General features: G+C 43.2%; 1 protein-coding gene across 5 annotated transcripts in view; it reads right to left on the reverse strand.

Moving 5' to 3' along the window:
• mgat5 (alpha-1,6-mannosylglycoprotein 6-beta-N-acetylglucosaminyltransferase) overlaps positions 1 to 25,996 on the reverse strand; it is a 79,878-nt gene that overhangs the window by 37,778 nt on the left and 16,104 nt on the right. For all 5 annotated transcript variants that reach the window (XM_056370301.1, XM_056370299.1, XM_056370297.1 and 2 more), the window contains 5 exons: positions 23,218 to 23,382; positions 9,715 to 9,791; positions 7,266 to 7,355; positions 3,002 to 3,073; positions 666 to 827 (listed from right to left, as the gene is read on the reverse strand). In XM_056370301.1, the coding sequence (XP_056226276.1) occupies positions 666 to 827; positions 3,002 to 3,073; positions 7,266 to 7,355; positions 9,715 to 9,791; positions 23,218 to 23,382 (566 nt within the window). The remainder of the gene's footprint in view (positions 1 to 665; positions 828 to 3,001; positions 3,074 to 7,265; positions 7,356 to 9,714; positions 9,792 to 23,217; positions 23,383 to 25,996) is intronic.

Genomic DNA, 25,996 nt, shown 5'->3' on the forward strand with positions numbered 1-25,996 from the left:
AGATAGATGAGGGCTCTCGTTTCTTCTACTCTCTGCTTTTGCTAAAGGGGATGCTGCTTTGCATCAGCACCAAAGTATCATGGGAACATGATGTGAATTATTAACCAGGCCAGTGGCAAGTGTGGAGTACATTATTCAGCGCTGGGAGCTGCTACCAGCTCAGGACACAATGGAATATCCATGTCAGGACTCACCCACCACCGTTTCTTCACTGAGCAAGTGTGGTGTTATCTACAAGTGTCCCAAAGAGTGAGTGAGTGTGTGTGTGTGTGTGTGTGTGTGTGTGTGTGTGTGTGTGTGTGTGTGTGCACCTGATAGAGGTGTGTCTGCTGTTTTCAGACAGTTCTTGTAAAAAGGTCACATTCCACTCACTTTTAGAAAGATATGTTATTCTGTCACATCCTAGGCTTGGCTCGACATCTGATAATATATCTGGTCATATATTTCCCGTGATATACAAAATCTTTCATAATATCTGGGAAATAAATAGATAAATAATAATATAATATAAAAAATATAAAATCTTACACATAAAATACAATAATACATATAATTATATCTAGGGAAAATGACTCGATTCTCAACCTAAATGTCAACAAAACGCCACCCAAATGTATCCATGTGATTCCTCCAGTGCACTGCGATGTGCCGTGTGCTACACCCACCTTCTTCCTCCGACGCTTGGCCAGGTTCTGCTTGGCCGCCAGCGAGCGGATGGCGCTGACCCACGGCTCAGCCATGCGTTTGATCCTCAGCATCATCCAGCGGAACTCCTCCCGTTGTGACATCACCCGGTAAAGCTCCTCAAAACCGGTGCGGACCTCCACCTGCACGCACAGGAAAAACACCACAGACCGGTGTTACACTCAGTACGACCACATTCAGCAAATCTAATCTAGAGACTCTAACATTATGTTCGGTTTGTTGCTTTACTATCTTCAACACTTTGTGTTTGTGTCGAGCTGCTTTGATCCTCCCTGTTGCTGCCATGACGTAATCCCAAGGCGATATTTAAAATGTTATCTAATCTAATTTAAAATTGCAATATTGACTTCTGCGATATCCAAATTGCCAAAGGGCTGTTTTCTTGGAGGGAAGACCCTTCTAGAAGAGCTCTGCTAATGCAACGCTGCACGTTTGAGGATAAAAGCTTTATCACATCACTTCTTATATTTTACCACCTTAGATTGGCAGATGGGTTGAAAAGGATGGAAGAAGGGAAGCGGGGATGTGTTACAGACGAACGAGAGGATGAATGTTGCACCGTTCGTCACCATCTGTGCAGAAACCTCTCTACAATCACCGAAGCCGGAACTCAAGCGATTCCACTGAGGCGATAACTATCATAAACGATCTATAGTGGAAATTACACATTGAGGGAACACAAAAATAAAATGACAATGTATGATTTTAGATTTCTCCTGAGAGCGAGATATCGAGGAAACATTTAGTACAGAGCTATAGAGAGTAAAAAATATGCTACATCCAGAAAAGGCACAGTGCTGTAGTCGTTTCTGAGAGGAACAACAAATACAGGAGCATTCAGAGCGCCAGGCCCTTCGTGTTACGAGGAAACGTGCACTCTGACTGTACCGTCTGAAAGGAGTGAATACATGAGTCACACCTTGAAGAGCTTATTTATTTGAAGGGTTTACAGGAGAGGAGAGGAGAGGAGAGGAGAGGACATTTGATCTGAATGTTCAATAAATGAGATGTAATGGAAAACAAATCATATTGTGCACATGTTGTACTGTTTCCTTCCTGTGTGCTAAGAAGGATGGCTAACTGGAAGTGCAAGTAATACAATACAGAATATGGAAATGAAACTGACCACTCACAGAATATGTTGAACCTGGTTGCACTAGGACACAACCTCATCTGGAAACCACACACAGCGTTATAAAGTGGAACTATTCCTACTTTTCATTAGCGTATCTCAGATATTGAAATTCAAGGATGCACAACAGCCTGAAGAGAAGAGAAGCAGCGAATGAGACAGTGAGAGAAAAGATGGAGTGAACGCAGGAGAAACCTCAGTGCCATTACCAGCTGCTAAGGTGGCTGAAACAAGTCTGCTGCACGGCATTAGCATCCCTCATCATGACAGGAAATCGCTGCTGCAGACGTAACCTATTAAAATCTGGGCCTGAATTAAAATCTCCAAAGCCTGTCAAATGGCATCGCCCCACCACAGAGGGCTCCGTGCTGTTGACGCATCCAGAGAGGGGGATGAAGAGTGCTTAATATTGATTCACCCGTAGCAGAGAGGGAAGGGGGGTGTGCTTCTCGAGGAGCGCTGATACTGTGGACTGTGCACAAGCCTGTCGGCCCGGAGAAGCGCTCTAAGTGGGATTTGAGCGAGCTGCCGCATTGGCAGGGATAGAAGATCATTATTCCAGATTTGTCCCAAGGTCCCGTCACTCCGGCTTTGGTCTATGGGATCTGCTCGACTCCGTTATGCTATCGAGGCATGTTGACACTGCTGATCAGCCTCGGACTGCTTGTTCATTTGCCGCCACAATCAGACACTCTGCGCTGGAAATGAAGCTTTACGGCCTTTCACTACATCTAGTCCTTTCAAACACTTAAAACTATACTTGTAAAAGTGTTTTTTAAAAATTATATATTCCATTAAATGGCTTTGATAGTGTCATTTTCTTCGGCGCTGTCTCCTGATCACACAGGATGATGGAGTGGGACTTAATGTCGAGGGGGACTCGGTTAAAAAATGTATGCTAATGGAAAAACTCCCTGTCACAAAGTCTGCAGTTGTCACACACACATACAAGCCTCTTTGAAATTAATATATTCAAACCACTTGGACCGTAGCCGTGACACTTGAAATGTAATCTGACACCCAAATACCAGTTTTTCTAGCTATGGTGCTTATTGGATTTAAAACAAATCCTGGGACCCCGGTTTTGTTTCGTTTAGGGTTAATTTGGACAAACAGCAGCAACAGCAGTTACTGGCGCCCCTGGCTGACTGCTGTGTGTCTCACCTGTCCCCTCCTGTCGATTTCCTCATTCAGGGTCTTTGTCCTCCAGGGCAGACGAGGACACCAGTTCTCCACCTGTTCAACAAATCAAAAACAGGATAACACAACGCGAGTAAGAGAGCGGGCACAGGCAGATGATGCACAGACAAATATACGGCAGCTAATGCACATGTAGTAATGTGTGCAGAGTTATAGGGCCAGTATACTCCATCAGAGGTGCTTGTTGGATGGCTTTAGAAATGTCACATTGCCTGCTGCAACTCACCGCCACGGGCGCCAAACTTTGCATTAACTTTTACATCTTGTGGGCCTCTAAGACTACATAAGTAAATATGTAAATGAGAACAGCTGCAGCTCATCTGATTTGCATAAAAGCAGTTAAATAAGACCTGATGTTTGGCTTTTTTTTATCTGCATTGCGTAAGTCCACAAATCAATTCAGTTGGGGAACAAAGTGTTTTGTTGTGGGGGAAACAACAAAACAAGTTAAACTTGAAGGACAAGGCGTGCAATACTCTGTATTTTGTTACCGTCAATAAAAAGGGCACGAAAACACCAGAACGAACCATCTCTCAACACTTGACTTCCCTGCCCTTCTGTGGTTCTCAGCCCCAAGCCCATTGGTTCTTGTGAAGATGTAAAGCTTTAAAAAAACAGCTCACAAATATACTGTTCATTTTTTTTTTTTTAAAGGCTCTGTGATTTAAAAAACACCAAAAAAAAACAAAACAGCTGAGCACTGTAGTTTTTTCAACCAATGTTTCTCAAACAGGAGGAAATAGGGCATTTGTTGGGGACTATTTTCAGCCGCAGAATAATACGTTCGGTGCTGCAGTGAGCAGGATGATGTATGAGGGAATGAGTCAAAATAAACGTCAGCGTGTACTGATACTGCAAGCGTGTGTTCATCCCACGAGAGGGAGGATATATGTGAGGAAATAGTAGGTATTGAATGTACTGAATTGAGTATTACTGGTGATATTTCACTAGGCTGGATATACTGTGACCCATAATATCCAAAAAATAAAACAATGAAAGAGAAAAACCTGTGAAAAATCTTATCACTTCTGCTTTGCTTGTGGTGTGAACAGAGAGCCGCTGAAGAACCTATAAACTTTTAATTTCCTGCAACATTTTTACAGCTTCTTTTCACCATTTAGCAAAAAAGTGTCAACGAGCAAGAAGCAAACAACAGGCCGTAATAACAACATGCAGGTGAGACACAGAGATGTTAATAGGTGGGTATTTCGTCTGGTGCATAACAGACACAACTCTGACTGTGCCGCCACTCACTGATCTCACTATGATCTGATGTGATTCAAGTGGGCCTCCCTTCCTTATCTTGTACTTCTCTGTCTCAGCATTTCCTTCCTCTTCTATTGCGCACGATTGGTGTATGACCAGAGAGCAGGTTACACAGAAGTGTGTGTGTGTTTTGTCTATCTCAGCAATTACAGACTCTTAAAAACAGCTCTGTAAGAGCGGCAGGAGACAAGGTAAGGTGTTTATTCTCCCTCTCGAACCACATCACACAAACACACATTACACACCGTGCGAGCTGAGCACCTTGACCTTCTGCTGCTGACATCCATCATGAGACGCCCGCCCTCTCTGGTTTGCCCCCTTCGCAAGGTTAATGCGTTGGTCGACACGTATGAATTATACATGGCAAAGGGCGTGTGTTTGAGCCCGAGTGTCTGGCGTTCTTATCAGACGAGCCAGGATGGATGGAGAGACCCATCACGGCTGCTTTCTACATGGAAATACATGCACGTTGCCGTGGCAACCGTGAGATCACACGACCAGGGGTGGAGGCTGAGAGGCTGTTAGAGCAACAGGAATCGAGACACAGAGAGTAGATACATCTGTTTTGAGTCAAGTCGAGGCCGTGGCACAAACGTCACAAACCTAAGGAACCAATCCTGTCAAGTTGTGGGGATGGGGTGGGCGGGGCTAAATAAACCTGAAACCTTGTCAGTACAGAGAGAGAGAGAGTTAGCATTAGCACAACCACTAACACAAGTTACAAGCTAACAAACGACATAAACTACTGCTAACTGCGCTAACCGTTCCGATACGTCGATTTTGGTCACAACTTTCTCCGATGTTTCCTCCATTAACCATCTTGATGTCCTGATCCACAATTTCTCAATTAGGAAGTGAGTAGATGTGTTTCCAGCCCCAATTTTCCACTATTTTATTTAATGTGGGGAAAACCATGTTAAACAAAACATTAGTCACTGCAGAGGATTTTTACAGAGTTGAAAAACATGTCTGGAGAAGAACTTGAACTGTTCTTTATGGCAAATAATTCTGTTTGTTTCCATGAGCAGAGAGAAAAGAAAGAAGAGGTTTTCTTTCCTCCTAATGGATTTTGCTGCTGCCCATCTCACTTCTATTTCCATACACAGCAGGCCGGGCTTTCTGTGCTCCTTCTTAAGTTGACTACAATGCTTTCAGCTCATATACAATATTCATAACAGGTTGCTGACCTTTCCAAAGTTGAAATCTTACTTTTCAAAAAAAAAATAAATAAATAAAAGTTTTGCCATTAGCTAACATTTCTAAAAGATAAGTTAGAGCTCTCCACCACAAAAAAAAACAACCTTGATGAAACAACTTATATAGACAGATATTCATGCAGTAGAAGCGAGGGGGGGGGGGGCGAGATACACACTGTAGAATCTAAATCAAACAGAATAGTAATCATAGCTATGATCTACGAAGGATCTTTGAAATGATAAAACACGATCGCATCTTATGGGAAACAGAGCTGTTTTTCTGGATCTGAGAATATGAGTGTTTAAAGAGTGTAAAACAGATCTGAAAGCAGCCTCTCGTCGGCACATAATTAGTATTCAGATGGTGAGGGGAAATGTGTAAAAGCAACCCATTATCGGATTGAATTTTCGTTGCGTTTCGGGGATGAATGAAAGCTATTACAGAGAATCTGAAAGACAAATATTAAAACCTTTTTCCCCCACAACTTGATCAATTTCTACATTAGACTTTAATTAATACTAATGCCAAGAAATTAATATCTGGCAAAGGCCTGGCAAAGACAAATCATGCAAAATTGAGAGTCTCAAAGTGTCCCTTGAAGGAACATGAGCCTCTATATGTTAGTGCTCGTCAATAATGTGTGATCTGGCTTCTCTTTTCTGTTTGTCGGGGGTATGTAGAGACTGAGGCAGGGTAGCAAAGTCATTCCAAGTCTTGCCTTGTAGGCTTAAAAGTCATCTCTTCAGGAAGTACGTCACACCAACCCTTCGACTCCCTCCCCACCCACTGAATCATCTCCTCTTACTCGCACACCGTCCCCTTCAACCAGCTCTAATTTGCTCTCATGAAAAATGAAATCGCCTCTACCTCTCCCTTTTGCTCTTATTTTTAGCGCTTCATTCTTATGTGATCATTCTCAAGTTACAGGAATTTTGTCAGGGGGAACTGTGCCTGTGAAACATCCAGCTTTCTGGTGCCGCTGTGTTGCGCCGATCGTACCTTACTTACTATACTCGTCACTGTAAGTCTGAATAATAGGAGCTGAATAAGTGAAATATTAAATGTTCCCATCACATTTAAACTGACGTAGCTTTCTCGCTGTGGTTTACTTTCTGGAAATACTCACTAGAGAACCAAATGTGTGTTATTCCGCAGCAGAAATTAGTCCCCAACAAATGCGCTACTTCCTCCTGTTTGAGTAACGTTGGATGAAAACTACAGTGCCGTGCTGTTTTAGGAAATCGTTCAGCTTTCTTTAAAACTGAAAGCACAGATTTGTGACTAGATCTAACTTCAGTGACAACAAATGTGTCTGAAACTTAGAGCCGCAGGAAGTGAGAATGTGAAAATTATGATCTAAACCTACGTGTTTGTCACCTTGATGACCTGCTGGTGGTTCGACCAAACACTTTCCTGTCACCTGCACATCTGGATTTAACCAGTTTACAGGAAGTGAGTTTCGAATCCACCTGTTTTTATATTCATTTTCGATATGCAAATAAAGTGGAATCAACCGAGATTTAAAAATAACAAAAGTCGAAAGACTTAATTAACCATGAAGTGTGTGAGTTGAATGTCACAGAGGTTCCACTTGACTGGAGAAATGAAACTTTGCACCAAACTTGAAGTGAAACTTGACAAGTGTATATTCAAAACTTTTATACCACCAAAGAAAACCCTGAAAAGTCAATAACTTTATGTACCTAGATTTTGTAGTGGCATCAGCGATACCTTTGTTTGGTTACAATAAACACACACGACTCACCTCACTCAGGTAGATGAAGAAGGAGCAGGTGGATCCATCCACACCGTAGTTGCCGTAGCAGGAGTCTGAGCGCCACATCTCCTTCATCCACTGAGGAGGAAGAGGAAGAGAAGGCAAGATTAAAAACAGAAGCACAAACTTTAATATGAGGTTTCAATCGCAGAAGAAGTCAGGTTGATGTTGCATTGCTTGCGCACTGAGCTGTGGTGGAGCAGGTTGTGATGCTGCGAGAAAATACACAATGCACATTTACAAAATCTATAGCACCAGCTTCCTTTCTACTTTCCACCATCCTTGTGGAAATAGTGACCGCTGAAAGGTTAGAGACGCAAGATAGTGACTGGCTTCGATCCCTGGAATCAAAACGGAAAGAATCTGGAGTTTGAAAATAAAAGAGGGGACAGGTTTTTCCCTTTCGTTAAATACATGTGAAAATATTCCAGTGGAACTGCTCAGCTGCTCTGGTGCAGCTCTCGCATGTATGCGTTGAAAGAAATCAATGTGAAAAATGGCGTTTGGGGGAAACACATATCCTCAATAAAATTTCCAGAAAAATATTTTTTTAAAAGAGGATCGTCGAGTTTGGATCTTGAAAGAGAAAGTGTTGCTGTCTCTTTTGTTTTGATCCCTGGCATACAAGGATATACATGCAAAGGCAAAAGGGCTATTGAGCTGAGATGTGGACTGACAGCTATCCTGCTTAGTCCACAGGCTCGAGTACGTCGTGCACGCTGACTGACAGAGACCTACATGGGCAACACACTGGGAAATATAAAAACTGACCATTCAAAACTGTTCACAGAGGGGAGACTTGGCAGATGGGACTCGCTTGGATAGTGAAGGCGTATAAAGACTGTAGTATTTTTATTTAAACTGAGCGCGAATAGTGAAACTGCTGTGGAATACCAGCTTAGTGAATTTTGATGCCTTTCTCAAATGGTGCAAGGAAAAAGCAAGCTCATGTACAATCTGCGTGTGTGTGTGTGTGTGTGTGTGTGTGTGTGTGTGTGTGTGTGTGTGTGTGTGTGTGTGTGTGTGTGTGTGTCTGTACAGATCAAGCTTTGGCATCCTGGAGCCCAGTTGGAAATGCTGACAGTATCGGTGGAGGACTGGGACTGGCTGAGCAGATGGTGTGTATGATAGGGCCTTATCATCTCCAGGGAGAACCACACACACACACACACACACACACACAGAAACTGAATATTTGTGTGTACATTTGTGTGTTTATGTTATTTGTGAGTCTGCACCTGTGTCTGTGTGTGGAGCGCCATTGTCCCTAAAAGTGAAATTAAACCTAAACGGCTTTCAGTCTTCCAACCCGATAACTGCTGTCATGTGGTTACACGTGTAAACAGGTAATTGTTTGCTATCAGGTTAGCCATAACAAATTATGCTGACAGTGAATCAGATAAAGCTGCAACTATTGATGAAGACACAGAGCTATATAACTGCAGTTCAAAATAAAGTAAAACATAATCATAAAGACCTCATAAGTGGTGGCTCAAGCCTTTTTATAGATGCATATTTAAAGAAAGTCTGTGTAATTTTTGCTGAACAGGTGCCTCTTTCCCCACGAGTGACAATTATGAGGGAGATAATGTAAAAATCTGTAACGTTACATTCGCAAAAATGAATCTGACTAAGCAATGTCCGCTGTGATATCCACCAGACCAAGTAAAGCTGCAGCAGCAAAACCCCTGAGTGTACTGATGTGAGCAAGAGTGCGTTTTATTTCTTATGAATTCAACTTTTAATTTGCAGGAGGGGGACGTGTTAGCTCATCTTTCAAAAAGGTTGCACAGTTCCACTTTGATAATTGATGGAATTTTTGCATCTTTAACTACCGGTCTCTTCTTCTCAGTGTTTTCCCGTCTCGCTCTGTGCGCTCGTCCATCTGCTAATAGCTCCACGATGAACCGAAACTCTGGAGGAGGAGACTCATTTTCTTAAACTTATTCCGAAACACCTGCATTTCTGCAATAAGGTCACAGGCGCAGTTTCACAGTTTTAACAGGTGCATCCCGACTCCAGACGTATTTCTGAATCCATCAACATCAAACTGATGCACGGTTTTCAAATCATCCGTCCACACCACTGCCTTGAAAACTCATATCATATATCGGCACAATACGTTACTTAACTGAGGACTGATGCTCAAACACTGTGGCGGTAATGAGCGACGCTAATGAGCGACGCTGTTTAGGCTTGTGCTGTTTTTGTTCTGAAAGACAATTTGCGAGTCAAGGGATGTGGGCTTGTGGGTATGATGATGCCATCTTCATCTGGTTATGTGGTTTCAATTTCGGCAGGCTGTGCTGTTTTCATTCTCAGGCTACATTCCTCGTTTCCTTTTTACTTATTTAAAACAACACTCACAGTAATAAAAACAGTGAAAGACAGACACACAGTGAGACGGAGATGCTGTGTGTTTGTGTGAGTGATTCACCTTGAGCTTGCCCTCGCAGTGAGGGAAACCATCCAAAGGCGGCAGCTCGCACTTCTCCTGGGCTCCATTTAGGAGGTCTGGAGGAAGAGAGAGAGAGAGAGAAAATCAATAAGGTCAAGTTAGTCAGCGCCAGAGAGTCTTTCACTGTCTGTAGCTTTAACAGGACATAAGATCGGCACACTGGAGACGATACAGATGCAAACTTTAACATTTAAGGAACACACACTCTTGCCCCGCAGTTCAGTATCTTCCTCTTTTTCAATAGTGGCGAGAAAAGCAGGTCATAGAAAGTTTCCCGTCTAGCTAAAAAAAACACGTGTTGCATTGTCATCGTGAGCATCTCAGCATGCAGATGTTGGCTTTTCACTCTGCAGAAGTACAGATTGACGTGGCCTGAGTGTAGACTCACGCTATGTAAACTGTTTTCCAGTTTGTGGTACAACCTAAGCACTTGGGGTCAGATGCATCATCTCTGTAAGCCTTTGGATTGACAGCTGGAGACGGTCCATTACTTTGTGGTCACGGATGACTGACTAGATCACAGTGAAGCAATGGAACATTTAAAGCATTTGTTTTATAAACCGTTTGCTTTCCACAACAAACAAAATTCATGCATCTGCAGTGGATTCGCTCCGATATGTTTTCTGTTTGCTTTCAATATCCCAGGAAGCCAATATCAGTGCAGGATTAACATTCATGGCTTGCACGCAGGCTTCCCCTCCATATAATCACCTTTTTGATACCCCATTCAGAGATGTTAACGTCATCACCACTGACCTTTATATCCAGAATATAAATAATGCAGAACGGTAGGCTGTGCAGTGAATAGATAAAAGCTCCGAGGCGAACACCGCACTGATGTAATGAGTTTGTGGGTGGTGTTTTAGGAGCAGGGTGTGTGTGTGTGTGTGTGTGTGTGTGTTTGTATATGAAACTAATCAGCGGCTACCGCACTGTGTCAGCCTGGGTGGGAGGGGGTGGAGTGTGGGCCAGAGGCTCCTCCATCATGTTCCTCGTCGGTTCAGTCTATTCGCAGAGAGAATCATTCTCTACTGGTGAACTACTTTTTTGTTTTTCTTTTTTTTCCTTCCCTGCTTTCAAATAGATTAGAGTGAAAAATATATTTCACCGACACTCTGGCTCGCTGGCTTGGAGGTGTGTTTGTATCGGGGAAGAATGAGAGATAAAAGAGAGGTGATGACGTGCCACAGACAGAGTACTACAACTAAAAACATCAGCAGCTAGCAACACAAGTTTCCATTCACTGCGAGGAGATTGTGTTGAGCTTATTTATCAGGGTGTGAGTCGCAGCGCGACAGTGTGATAACGCCGTTAGCAGACACATTTTCAGACTTTCAGATCCCCTGTAGTTAATTAACGCCAATTTCATGCAAAAACTATGTGTTAAAAACATCACATATGTCATTTGTCTGTACTCTCTGTCACTGTATATAACATTTTGACAATTAAAACTATTTTCAAGCAACAAAAAAAACGACAATATCGCGTTAGCTGCCTGCGCATGTAATTTTCCCTGCATGTTTTAGCTACATAGCAGTGGATCGCTGACCCATAACTAACGTTGGCGGACAGTTAGAATCCCTCATCTTTATGCATGTGAATTATAATTGGTGTATAATGTAAAATCAGTTGTCTATTAATCTTTAAAACATCGTCTGTTATTGTATCCCATCTGCAGGGAAAAAAAAGACATGACATACTCCCACTGCTTTGATTTTTATCAAACAAACAGATGACAGAGTATAATACATGGGGCTTCAACATGGTTTACATCATCCACAATGAAGGGAATTAAATAAACTCATTCCTGGGTGGACCTGGACGTTAGCTTCAGAGCTACAGTGGGAAAGTAGTCAGATTCACGGCTCTCCACAGTTGCAATAAGCCGACAAGCAAAAAGGAAAGTGTTATTTTTCTATTACTATAGACACAACACTCCTGTAATGTGATCATTAATTGCTATGTGGTAAAAAGATGAAAGAGGTGGGAGGCCAGTGAGCCATTTACGATGGAGTCAGCCTGTCACAAGACGAACACAATTCACAATAAAGGCGTCTTATTGTTTCCAAGCTGCAGGAGCCAGGCAACAACTGGGAGGATTAAAGCTGAGGAGGCGTGGAGCCCAGACCTACTGCACCTCTGAGATGTAAACAGGCCGCATGCTTTCAAATAGAGTCATTCCAAGCATTTACTATAACAGTGTACAGGCTAAAGCAGAGGTTTTTTAAACTATGAGGCGCAACTCCCCGGGGGGGGGGGGGGGGGGGGGGGGGCGCCGGAAAGAGAGAGAGAGAAATAAAGAGAGAGATAAAGAGAGAGAGAGAGGCGAAAGAGATCGGTGCACGATGGTGTTCTAGAAAAACCGAGATGTTGTTTTTGTCTCCTTCATTTGTCCCACTTATCGACACAGTCAGCAGCTGGAGCTGGAGCTGCAGCAGCGGCTGAGACGCACAATTCATGGAGGCAATTAAGGTACTTCAGAACTCTTAGCCCTGATTGCTGCAATTTGTGCCAGAACTCCTCTTAACTCTTATCACACAGATACCACACACATACTTTTTTTATTTTTTATCAGTGTGACATAATTCCCGAGAATATCATTATCTCTGATGCCTATTGTTAAAAAATGAAATCTGCTCAGAAATCACAGAGAAACTGATGCTCTTTATATTTCAGAACTCGCCCGAGAATTATAATGTTTTTACGTTTTCTCCAGCATCAAAGAAATCCTGTGACAGTCGTCTGTAAATCCAAGGGTACACTGCAAACAGGACCCGCTAACAGCTGATTCCTTTTGACAAAATGTAAACAATTATAGGCTGCCATTATACTTTCTGTTTACATCCACAAAAGCATCATGAGAAGTGTGTTAGACTCTGACAATCCCTGGACTAAAACATCCTTGTCTAGTGCTTTCACAGCCGTTTGCGAAAAACACATACTTGGCCTCTTTTTCTTGAAATTTGTGGTTGCATCTTGTGTTTGTTCTTTGTGTCGCCTGTTTTTTTTTTCTGTGAATCGAACTCTGTTTATTGAAAGTGTTGCCTAAGAAACCTGACTTGCGATTTGTTATTTGGTTACGAGGTTGTCTCATGCAGCATTCAAGGGTCACAAGCGAAGAGTGAGTTGCTGTCTTCTCATCCTTCAGACGCCTACTCATGCAGTCAGTCCACCAACCGACCAGCCAACCTACGAGCAAACAACCAACTGGACAGCCTGTCGTTCACTCTGTCATTCAGCCAGTCAGCCGGCGAGCGCCAAAGCCACCAGGCAAATCTTCTCCTAGCTTTAATCAAGCAGAAGAAGCTGCTGCCAAGGAGCAACTAAATATAGCTCCCTTTATAATCAAACACAGGAGAGGTGGTGCTGTTTCAAACAGAGCCGGATCCTCACCGTTCACCTTACAACGTAGTAGCATCAACCCCTAGCTTGCTGTGAATTAAAGCCGACCTGCACGTGGTTACAGTAACACACCCTGGCAGCTTCGAAACCAACCAGGAAAATTCACTTGCAAACACGGCGACAGCAGCACGCACAGTATGACACTGAATGGGATTGTGTGAGGTGATAAATGAAGCAACAGACCACACCTCAGTCCAGCAAACACGGGAAACAAAAGGAACCAATGCAGAAGTAAAAAAGTGCTTTGACAGCTGAACAAAAACACACGACACAGAACTCGTGTGTAACAGATAAAAAAAAAAAAAAAACGAGACGCCACCTCAAGGTACAATAATAGAAAAAAACCGAGAATGAGCCGGCGACACTAATGAGCTAAAATACACACTGAGAAAACGAACAGAGGACTCGAAGCAGAAAACAGATGAGATCATTCAAACTTGCATAAGATGTCCGACAGCCTCTCACAGCACTGAGGTCACCATTAGGCAGCCTCCTAGCACACAGTGTTGGCCATCTGATAGCCCTTAAGTAGCATCATCTCTGAACAACAAGCGATATTACACACAGGGTTATTTTTCTCCACTCTCCCTCTTTCTATGTGTGTGTTTGTCCAAGTCCATGAGGTAATCTGACATTTGACAACTCCAGAATTGGATTGAGGGGCAGCTGGTTTGTGTTACATCTGGTTTATGTTATTCTCTCTCTTATGTACTTCTCTGTGTGTGTGTGTGTGTCTCTCTCTCTCTCTCTCTTTTTCCTCCATCTCTCTCACTTTAATTGATTTCATTTTCGGGCACACTTCACTAAGAGCCTTCCCACAAATAATGGGGGAAAACTGCCACAGCCCAGCTTTGGTGACACAATATGTTCAGTGGAAAGCAAAAGAAGTGTGACACCGACTACATCTATTGGCACACAAGAGGAGATTTGTAAGTGTTTTGTGACCATCAGGCTACTAGCTCTCAACAAATACAAAGACACTCCAGGCATGAATGGATGTGATTTGAAGTAAATGACGTGTAAAGTGTCACCATGGTGATTCAGCGGAGGAGAAAATAAATAAAATAAATTAAAAAAAAAAAAAAGGGGGTGAAAGTGCAACACTGATCCGCTGGTTTAGAAACGCTAATTTTAGATTCACTTTGCGAGGAGAAGCAGAGGTATCAGTGCGTGAGTTTGTGCCAGCTTTGGCGTACACCTCAGCGGGCAGCTCATCAATTAGACAGAAAGAGCCAAAGAGATTCAACAGCTGTGCGAGGTATCCGTCACGAAAACAGGTTCAACTTAGTCCGGTTCTCCTCGGGATACAATTGGGAATCCTGCATAGCCGGTTTCATGAAGCTGTTTTGATTCCAAACATGAGCACGTTCATGTGAGGGCGAGCAGAGTTCTTCCCGAGAGACTTATCAAACCAACATCAACTGAACCACAACGAGACGACACTGTGGCGGTAAGAAAAAAGTGACGTGCAAGCGCTGAATGTGAGACGTGAAGGGATTAACGTGAGGTGTAACACTTGAATAATATTGCACATTAAAGCAAAAATGACAAACATTTGCTGATTCCAGCTTCTCAAATATCAGGTTGTGAGACTTTTCTTTGTCAGGGGAGTTTGGTTGGCATTTTCACAACTTTCTGATGGATTAATCGATAGTGAATGATTAGATAATGGTTAGCCCTTGTGTTCTGTTTTTCTGTACTTGACATTTTACTGAAAGCTCAGTAGTTTTGTCCATGAGCGGATCCTGATGGAATAATGATTGCATTTTATTCCCCCGGTGATCTGATTGGTTAGTAGCCGAGCTGCAGAGCATGTTTCGATCAGGTTTTGCTGAAAACCTGGGTTAACCTTAAAGAGAGCTGGCTTCATCACTAACACCCTGTAGTGCAGGTCTCTGGCGAGGAGGTGCATTTGTTGTGTTTTGGAAAAAAAACATGAGTTACTTCCTTTTTCACTTTTATCTCCTCATCTCAGGGGGAGCAGAGGGGGGGGCGAGCATGAAAACAGCTCATGAAGAGAGAGAGAGAGGAAATTGTATGACATCATATGTGAGATGGACGGGCAATAACGTGACGGTGGTCAAACTGTTGTGTGCACACGGCGAGGATTTACTGTACATATCAGACCTCGTATTACCTGGAAGGCACACAGCGGGGCGACACACAACCAAAGGGGCTTCCCAGTGTGCCGTGGGCACGTGTTTGGAGCTGGTCAAAACACATGCCTCGTGCTGCCTCTGGTCCTCACAAGTGTTTCACATCAAAGGCCTGGAAGCAAAAAAAAAAACCCCAAATCCAAATTTCCCCATGTAACCCAGCTCTCCAGCCCACTTCGAGTTCCCTCTCTCTCTCTCTCTCTCTCTCTCTCTCCCTTCCCCTGCTGCAGAGAGCACAACGTCTGGCTGTAATCAATCCCTCTTTTGTGCTCGGGCAATCTGATCGGCCCACTGTTCTCTCCCAAAAATATCCAAGGGGGAAGATTCGGATTTTTGCACCAAGAGCAGCGCGAGGACACAAGGCCAGCCAGAAAACCTTGATTAGCTCCCATCATTGCAGAGCTATGACTAATGTTCCACTGTTGATTTGAACAAATGGTGGAAAGCTGTGGGTTTAAGCTGTGAAAAGCGCTCAGCCTCAAGTGTCTCGAAAGAACTTGTGATTGTCGTGAGAGGGGACTTAAAAATCTAACTGAGAGTGTCTCTAAACTAAATACGGCCACGTACAGGTTTCACAGAAATGTTCCATTTCCTCTGAAACTGTCATGTTAGGAAACACTTTTGGTCACCTGCTAGACATGTGCATTTCCTGTAAACAATGAAGCGACAAGATGCTCAGTCCGCTTCAGATAAGCTCGCAGGCACTGCAGTGGAGCCGAAAAATCCTGTGTGTTGTCATTAGAGAAGCAGCTTCAGAGCCGAAGAGCTGCATAACGCAAAAGCAAAAAAATAAAAAATAAAAAAATCAGTTTGATCGGTTTTTATCTGCTGAACAACTATGTGAGATTATACACTTGTTAGTTGCTGTGTGCAAATGAATTTTTGCATCAAGTGTGTGTGCCTGCGTCTGCTGCTCTATCCTCTGATCTGGATCCTGACTCTCTTGCCTAGAGAAAAATGATCTGCAGTGGATGAAGGATGAGGCTGGAGGTGCCGTGGATGTTTGCGTATATTATGTACACACACACGATTGTTTGAATGTGGATTGTTATAGAGGAAATGTGCCCGAGGAAATGGCTGGTATTTGGATGGAGGAGGCAGCGCAGATTGTATTCCTGCAGGGCCAGGGCTGTGGCTTTAAACCAGCACAAGAACAATACTGGCACAGCGAAAGAGGAGACAATGGAGGGAAAGAGGATGCAGGGAGAGAGAGAGAGAGAGAGAGAGACGGAGTGCAGCATACAAAGAGAAGCAGAGCTATACAGTATTCAGAGAGCAAGGAGGGAGGGAGATGACAATGAGAGGGAGTGCAGGGGAGAAAATGATGTTTATTTATATTTCTTTTGCTTTGACATCTCTATGATTTCTAATTCCGGGGTTCTGACCGTAACTCTCATGTAAAAGCTTCACTTTCCAAGTCCAGAACACGCCCCCGAAATTGCACAGTGTTGCCGAAATTTCATAACGAGCGGAGTCGCTGCAAAACAGTCACTGCATTGAATAAGGAGGGAGGGAAAATCTAAGTTGAGAGAGAGAGAGAGAGAGAGAGAGAGAGAGAGAGAGAGAGAGAGAGAGAGAGAGAGAGAGAGAGAAAGAGACAGTGGGGTGCACGTGTCCCAGCCAATGGTGTGTTAAGCCCCAGATGTTCCTCCCATCCCATCACACCCACCCACCCCTGCCCCTCAATCAGCCACAACCTCCAGAGGGACGAGCGAGCCTGTGGAGAAAGGCGAGGAAATAAGGAGAGAGAGAGAGGGCGAAGGGGTCTGGAGTGTCGGATGTGAAGGATACGCTTTGTGTGTGTGAGTGTGAGTGTGAGTGTGAGTGTGAGTGTGAGTGTGTGTGTGTGTGTGTGTGTGTGTGTTTCTCTGGAATGGCCTCAACTCACTTGTGATTTGATTGATTCAAACTGATTTACAGTTGGTTACTTTTCCGCTGCAGTTTCGGTGAGAAACGCTGCAGTAACAGAGACGATGATCTATATCTCAGACATCAAGGAACAAATGTGGAGTTCAGTCCAATGACTGACAAAACAGACACCTCGCAAAACGACTGCCTTTGAATAACAGCGGGTAATATGAGTCTATAGCCAGCAACACTTTTCACAGACTCTGGTTTTTATACTTTATAGCTATGAAATAATGAATCCTGAAATTCTAACAGATCTTACAAAAGTTGACACATGACATAGTAGGAGGAAAAGCCGTAATTAGAAATGTTATTTTCCTTTAACTCTCCCTTCAACAGACAATAACTATGTTGATATATTATATAAATGTTCAGAAGAGTAGATTGGTGCCTTAAGGAGGATGGAGGATTTATTAATTTCCACTTTTACATTTCAAAAAACGAGGCAGCAATTACAATAACTATATTTTTTATATTTTCAAACACCTTAAAATGTAAGAAATAAGTAATAAACTAATAATAAAATAATTATATTCCACTGCTGTTGAACATGCAGGGAGGAAATCGTGATTTGTAGGTAATGGCACAAATTTAGTTTTTTTCCCAAAACAAAGAAATACTTTCATATTAGGGATGAAACTAATGATTATTTTCATTTTCAATAATTGTTTAAGAATTTTTGTTTGTAAAATTGTGAAAAAGCCTCGTGACATCTGCAGACTAGTTGTGTCCAAAACCAAAAGATATTCAGTTGATTATCAGAGAAAGAAGCTTGAAAAATGATTTAAAACGTCATCAAAATTGTTTCCGAAAAACAAACTGATGTGAAAAAAATGATTAAAAAAAACTTAAAAATACTGAAGCTGTAATAAAAATAAGAGCTGCCATAAAAAAAAAAGTGGGTTTAAAACGTTTGGGAACCGATGCAGTCGATACCTAAAGATACAAAGACATCACAGGTGTTAAATGGGATTTTGATTTGGGGGCTTTTTTGAGCCTTTTCATTTACAGTAAAAAAAAACACCATTTCTCCCCAGGCAGTTTCACATTACCTCCAGCCATAACCACAGTTATCTGTTACAATGACTGCACACTGGAAAAGGCTGCTTCCACTCTTGTATGTGTGTCACTGTGTTGAAAAAAATTTACTTTAGTGACTTTTTTTTGGTCCTCTGCAACAATGGGTCAGCGGATGCTTCTGCTATTTAGCTGCATTAAATATGATTAAACATGCAACAGGTCTTCTGAGAGCACTTTAATGGCTCTGTGGACTATTATTTCTAACCGCAGGAGCAACAGCACCCTGAGGGTCCAAACTGAGGTTTTCTAGTTGCTGACTGGAAGCAGTAGAGCTGCTGATTTAAATTCAAAATATACTACTTTTTTCTTTGGTCATTTTTTAAATTGTTTTGTCCACAGCAGAACATATCTTGCTCATATCTTCTCCAAACTGGCAGCGCGCCGATCCCAAGCTACGTCAAATAACCTGAACTATCTCTTCAATATCTGACATGTGTATTCTACCTTTTGTCTTTTCTTGTAATGTCCATCACATACTTCAAGCTAACTGTGTGATGATCCAAACACCCCAGGAAGAATTCACTGTCTGCAGCGTCTCTCTGTTTGTTCACAACGCTGCTGTAAGAAGATCCGACACTCTCCATATGGGAGGGATCTCCTGGGGACACGCAAGGAGCGCAATACGAGCTACAGGAACAAATGCACACTTGTGTACATGCTTTGCTGTGATGGATTTCATATGCAAATGAAAGTACGCGCCTGACACTGCACGAGGGAAAGTCCTGGAGAGGCTCAGTCTGCGTCAAGCTCTCGTACAGGCAGAAGAGCACAAGATGTGGAGGCGAGAAACACTTCCTCTGCAGAGCTCCACATCAAAGGCATCAAAACCACGTTTGGTTGCTCTAATAACACGCTCTTGTTTCAGTGTGCGTCAAAAAAGATGCTGGAGTTTTATCACTGTAGATTTTTACTCACTGTGTCAGAGTCCAAACGATTGAAAAAAACGAGGTCGTTGACTCATTCACTCATGATTGAAAGTGAATTACATACAGATGAGCATCTGAAGTTATGTCTCATTGGGAAGCAGTGACATAGGTGCTGTTTAAAACTGAGCTGTATGCATGCACATATTCCTCTATGAATATGTGAAGAATAACAGACCTGCAGATTAAAGTTATAACGCAATAAAGCTATAATACTAAAAAAGGGAAAAACAAGACAGGAAATGTGGGGGGAGAGACAGCCAGGTGTACGGCAGGCAACACCGTAACCTCTGCTGGCAATCGAACCGTTTGGTTATGTGGTATGTGTCTTAACCGTCAGGCTACAGGACGTTCAGTCAATACCTGTCGACGTATACATTTTTTTACTGTTGCCTTCACAAAAACGATGCATTCATAGGAAACAATATCTGTGCGTAATCCTGCGTGAGTTTATCTAATCAATAACAGCCTCAGTTCTGTTATTAACTCTATTCATGGTGTAAACTGAACTTTGCCTCCTGCTGCAGCTTTAAATTAAAAATGTTCAACTGGCCAGCTAAGGCTTTTATTGTGAAGCAGCCACAGGAAACTCATTTTATTTTTAAAAATAAAAACAGATATAAATTAATTTTTCTTTCAGTAACTCTACTAACAATAGTGTGTGGAAACAACAAGGTGAACGGGGTGAGATTAATACTACAGGGCATAAAGTAAATCACCACAGCACCAAAAGTAATAATTGTAATTCTACTTTCAATTATGCTGCCGTGTAATTTACATTAGACTGCAGGGTGCTGAGCGTCAGGATTCATGTTGGAGTTTCAACGTGTGTGTGAGCAGACAGCATCTCTCAGCAACTTATTAGCACGGAGCGGGTTTGTGTGTAATGTTTGTACTTTATTAGTATTGATCTGTACACTGGTGGAAGTAAACAGCCCTTTTCAGAGCATAATGGAGACCACAGACTCTGCTCTAAATCCAAGAGAGGCCCCTGAGATGTTTTCAGTATTGAAATGGTGATTGTATGCAGATTAGACGTTTCAGATTCTGCAGGAAAATGAATCCACCTCGACTCTAAGTTGCTCTGGACAAATAAGAACACAGGCTAAGATGTCGAAGATGAAAAGCGCAGGGACCAATGAAATCATGAGGTAAGCAGGGCACCTGAAATCCCCAGCGGAAACCCTATCCTCGCCAACCTCTGTTTGTTGACATTGAGGCCTTGGATATCATCTTTCACTGTGAATAGCAAAACAGAGATGCGAGCGGATCGATGGCTGAAAGAGACAAAAGGTGAAGATGCCCTGAGCTGTGAACGAACAGGGTCTCTGTTTACTGAAAACCAGCCAGCAGCGCCACAGAGACAGGATGCAACAAATCACTGAGTGTGGCTGAGATTGAAAGGAAGCTCTAAACACTCGCGAGGGGCGGACAAATATCTGACGGAGGGAACGAGAAGGAGAAAGAGAGGCGAGAGATAGTTAGATGGCTGTAAATAACCCCCTGACCATTCATTATATTCGTCTCTATCTGTCTGGGTGGTTGTGAGTGTGTAGGAGGAGATTACATTTCTATGCCCACAGATGAAACACCGCTGCGGAGGTTGATTAGCCACATCAGTGAAACACGGCAAGACAAGGAAGGCGTCACAGTCCCATCTGCCTCCTGCTAAGTGGCTCCCAGATTGACTTGTTTTGATCCAATGAGGGAGCTTCTGTGCCTGTTGTCCTTGGTTAAATTGCTGCGGCGCACGTTGCAGCAAATAAAAGCGGCGGCGTGTTGACACCATTCCTCATTCCTCAAACCGCCAATGCAGTTTTTTTTTTTTTTTTTTTTTTTTAACAACGCACACGATGGGAGCGAGACTGTGGAGCGAAAAGAGAGCGGGCCACATTTTTGTGTGATGACTGACCGCAAGTAAGAAGCAGTGTTCCACAATGTGTGCGCAGCTGTTGGTTCACAACAGCAGCAGTAAGTGGCAGAAGAGAAGCTGATCTTATTGTAGCTGCTACATTGATCTCACGTCAACATGAGGCTCAGCGTGAAGAGACCATGATCTGAAGCCTGCGATGAAGTCTGAGCATATCTAATGCATGTTTTCAAAAAGGTTTTAAATTTGTACAAGCTGTCGTTTTGGCATCATTGTAGGAAAATGTCCACTTACAGAAAGGAATCCAAGCAAATGCAAGCCTCTTCAGCCAAGGTATAAGGTATATTTGAAGGTTCCAGCATTCCTTTAAAAGGAGCCCAGTTGAAATACAAGATGGTTTTCAGAACCGGTTCATCACTGTTAGTTATTCCTAATATTTGCGTAACAGTAGTGGATGGAAACGTGCATTAATCTGTATTTTCTTTTGCAGATTTTCTGAAAATTTGTGCTAATTCTGGATGAAAAAATTATTATGTGGCCATCGTCAACCCATCCTCGACTCCCAGGCCAGACAGAATAAAGTCCGGGAATGGACTGTGAATACTAACAAGACCCAGACTTGGTCCCTGACATGCCAGAGTCCTTGGCTAAGAAAATTTATACAATCGAGGTGGAAACAACACAGTCCCAGGGCTGCTGCTCAGCTCCATCTTGATAGCAGCCGCTCTGAAAGGCAGGCGTGTTCCCCTCACTGTCCAGATTCTTATCTCTGTAATTGCCTTCCAGTCAAAGAGGAGCACTAGCGGAGCTGGCAACGGCGCTGCCTGCCACCCACTCCACGACAGGAGACATGCTCCAATGGAGACTCTGGAGTGCTGGGGCCTTTAGTTCATTGCCAAGAGAGATGTGGGCGCCGCTTTGTCAGCTTGACCTGCGTTCAGGATCCGATTGTCGTCTCTGAAGGTACAGCAGGATGTTTAAAGCGAAAGGGGAGCTGCAGGTTTATTGGCGTGTCACGGGTCCGGGTGCCATCGCTCCAGAGCACAGCAGCTCAAGCCAAGAGTGAGATTAGTGTCTCATCTGTAGTGTCCACAATGGGCAGCTTGAGAGCACACATTTACTGTCTGAGAACAATCTCTTTACCTGCAGGAACTGACCTGCCAGCATTACTGTCCGTTTTTAAAGATTTTATCTACAACTAATTTAATTATTCCATCTTTCTATTATTGTTTCATTTTTTATTAAGCTTTATTTTGCAATTCCTAGTATTTTAAATGCTCACAATAAGGGCTTGACTTATCAGCTGGTTTATAAATGTCTATAAACAGTACAAAACCCAAAGATATTGATTATAGAAGACTTAAAAAAAAAAAAAAGGAAATATTCATAGCTAACTTATTGACATTCAAGTCAAGGAGAAAAAGCTGCAAAGGCAGTGACAGCATTTGCTAAAAAATTGGCAGCACAGCAAGTGACATAAGGATTAGATCCATTCAAATGTGACTTTGTACGAGTCGATCAGCCTAATCCATTTCTGCATATATTGCTTCGGAGCACAGACTCCACATTCCGACTGTTTAATGCTGCGCAAACAACTGAGAGCAGGTCCCACCAGGATCCCGGAAAAACCAACACCTAGCTCTCTCAACTGAGCTGAATCCATCATCTGAAAGCTGGCAGGAAAATCAATGAAAACTAATAAAAGGGTCATGCAGCGTGAACAGAGGCCTTATTTGAATTATGTCCAAGGATGCAGTCTGGTCCTATAAAGTGCCTGGTGTGCACCGTGCAACACTGGCAGACTGGGAATGTTTTTTTCTCTGTGGGAATTTTGAAATAAAAAAAAGGCTCAATCAGCTTATCCTCACTTTTTTTAATTGGTCTCAACTACTACATGTTGCATTGTGAACTTTTATGGAAAAAGAAAGTGCAGAAAAACCTGCTCGTACATGAGTCACAGTTCCTAAGAATAATAAACATTCTCAAAGAGAGACAGCACTTCTGTCCCTCCTATCTTTTCTCTCTGCCTTTATCAAAGATTCATACAAATCTAGACTGAGCTTTCCTTCTGTTATTACCTCACTGCAGGATGCACTCAAACTCAAAACTCTTTAGCAGCAAAAACAAAAAATGCCATACATACCTGCCACGTTCACTTTCTCTGCGTTTGTGGCGCTGGGTGTTGCCGTGCTGGTGCCGTTGGTCAGGTTTCCCCCCGTACCGTTGTAGATGTTCTCCACCTTCGACTCCAGCTTGCCCAGCCTCAGCATGATGTTATCCAGCAGCACTGCAAGGGTCTTCTTCAAGTCTGGCGAATCAGAATGTGAACAGGTCAGTGACGCACATGGTAATAGTAATAATGTGTGTGATTGCTTCCATTCAGACTCGATTGCTTATCGTCGGTAGGAGAAGGGATCCGGTTCTGTCATTATCACTGGGCTTATCCTTCCAGTGAATACATGCATGTAAATTAAGCTGCTGCCTGTAGTCTGGGGACTCTTGGCTCAACTATGTTTGAAAATGTACGACCAGTGAGGCTCCGTCTCTCTCCACGGCAAGCCGCTGGACTTCAGGCAGCTAGCTTGAAGCTTATTTAAATGTAAAACCACGGCGCCACAGCGTCTTTGTAAGTGACCTTGCTGTTTAATTTGAGCCTTTGCATTTCTGTGGGCATCTGCACAGGACACAGCTAATGACAGAACGGGGAGGAGGGGTGGGATTTCTTGGCCTTATTTATTGCAGTGTGTGTCTGATACAGTAACCTGCAGCAATTGCAATGACATTTACAGGGAAATGTGAAGTCGTTTCCAGCTGCTGTGCCTTGTACATACAGTACAACATGTTGACAGCACATGCTATTTGTCTACATCACAGAAGTCATCAAACCCATATAATATTTATGCATATTGCATGTTCGCAGAGCCTCGCTTTCCTCGGATGATGATAATTGCAGCTTGTCTATCACATACAAGCGCCACATTTACCCTCAGCGCGATGCATTTGACACGCCAGTTTTCATCACGTCAGAGAGATTGGCAAGGGCGCAACGAGGCCTGGCAGAGCGCACCGGCCCGATCTGAGCGAAGACAAACGCCAGAGCATTTGTCTGATTTGGACGAGCTGTGTGCGCTGGGAGGAGCCGATGCACAGAAAGCAGCACAGTCAGGCCGGGAGGAAGCCAAACAGAAAGCTCTGGAGCCGCGGCCCTGCCAAGTTATCAGAACGGACATAATTGGGAGAGAAGGAGTGAGTCCAGGCCTGATGCTCCCCTCTGTTCACCTCAGGAACATAAACCTGGGCCCATGGACTCCAAGCTGCACTTCAGATTCACCAGGCTGTTAGCGTCCTAGCTCGCACTTCTTCTTCTTCTTCTATGTACAACTGAGTTATGTAAGAAACAGTTTAAAAGGAGAATGCAGATAGTGTAAAAATCTACACATTTGAGCAATTAGCAAAACGATTTCTTTTCAAAAGCAAAATCTACCGATCTTGTGTGAAAGGAAAATAAAGATTGGATCTGCCTCTTTTTATGATGATAAAAGTGATAACAACATTTAGCCTGAAATGACATCGTCTTTAGACATAGCTTCTTTCCTCCATACACTAATACAACAAACCCTGATCAGTCTGCGATCTTGACTAATCTTTTTTTCACATAAACTTGTGAAATGTCATAATTCGTGGCCCTAAAGTCAAAGTCCACATCAAGCCAAGCACAGTCCAAATGAAGAGTTGGGGTCATTCCACAAGGCAATACATTTACCATTTCAATTTTGAATATGTGGTCGATTCCTGTTTGAAAATTTGCTATTTCACAAGTGGCTCTGATGTCTCAGTGATTATAAATCTGCATGAGAGTGAAGATATCAGTTGTCAACTGTCAAGGCACCTGAAAAATCGTGGTGGACCTTGGAGCTGAGATTATTTTGTCACACAAGGTGTACAGTTGTGTTGAAGTGTAATCACCAGAGCCAGGTAAAGACAGTGATGTCAGCAAGAAAAACACTTCAAGAGAAGTCTACATTCAACAACAGTGTGACTCTGACAGCAAAGTTTCACAGTAATGACATGTGAGGTTTTGAGTCAGAGACCTTCATTAGCCAGTGTGTTAGGAAAGCATCCACGGTGCTATGAATAATACTTGTCCTCCTGTTCGCTAACACTGCTGCCGGGTAACCAGATGAGTAATAGCTAACCTAGGGACACATTTCTGCCTGTCCCAATATTTCTTAACAAGGTGATGCAGTTGCAAAACAAAACCTGCAGCAGTAAACACTTTGAACTTCAATTTGCTTTTAAGAATAGTGTCAAATAAGGTAATTATCCGGGAGCACAGTCACCTGTGATTTTTCATTAAGCCCATGTGCATTAAAAAGGAGTGATTACACTGGAGCATTAGCCAGAGGTGTTCATCAGTGATCCCTATTTTTTACCGTCACCCATGAAGCAAGTCTAAACCGAGCCTGCCAGCGGTCTCCATGTCTGTCCAATGTAATATCACAAAGAGGAGACAGGAGCGGAAGGAGCGCACAATGACCTTCCACACCGGAGAGGACAGAGGGGAGCAATACAAGCTCAGCCCACACCCAGTCCTCCTGACTTCTGACACTGGCCCCGCGGAGCTGCTTGCACGCTACGTGTCCACGCCAACAAGGATATCCACATTAGCTGCTGAACTGTAACAGGATACAGCGTCAGGTGGCTTGTTACACCCGGCTGCACGGATCAGTTTCAGGACGTGTCGAAAAGGAAGAGGATCACATCCTTTCCACATCTCACTTCACTGTGAAGGAGGAAGATGACAGCTCCCCAGACCAGGCTTCAGGTGGATAGATGTTTCTGATGCAAATGTGGCACCGATGGGACGACACCTGGGATCTACAGGATGCTGCAGAGTGCTGCTCTTTCTTGGACAATTAAGT

This window comes from Seriola aureovittata, chromosome 24 (genome assembly GCF_021018895.1).
Source record: "Seriola aureovittata isolate HTS-2021-v1 ecotype China chromosome 24, ASM2101889v1, whole genome shotgun sequence".
Taxonomy (NCBI): Eukaryota; Metazoa; Chordata; class Actinopteri; order Carangiformes; family Carangidae; genus Seriola; species Seriola aureovittata.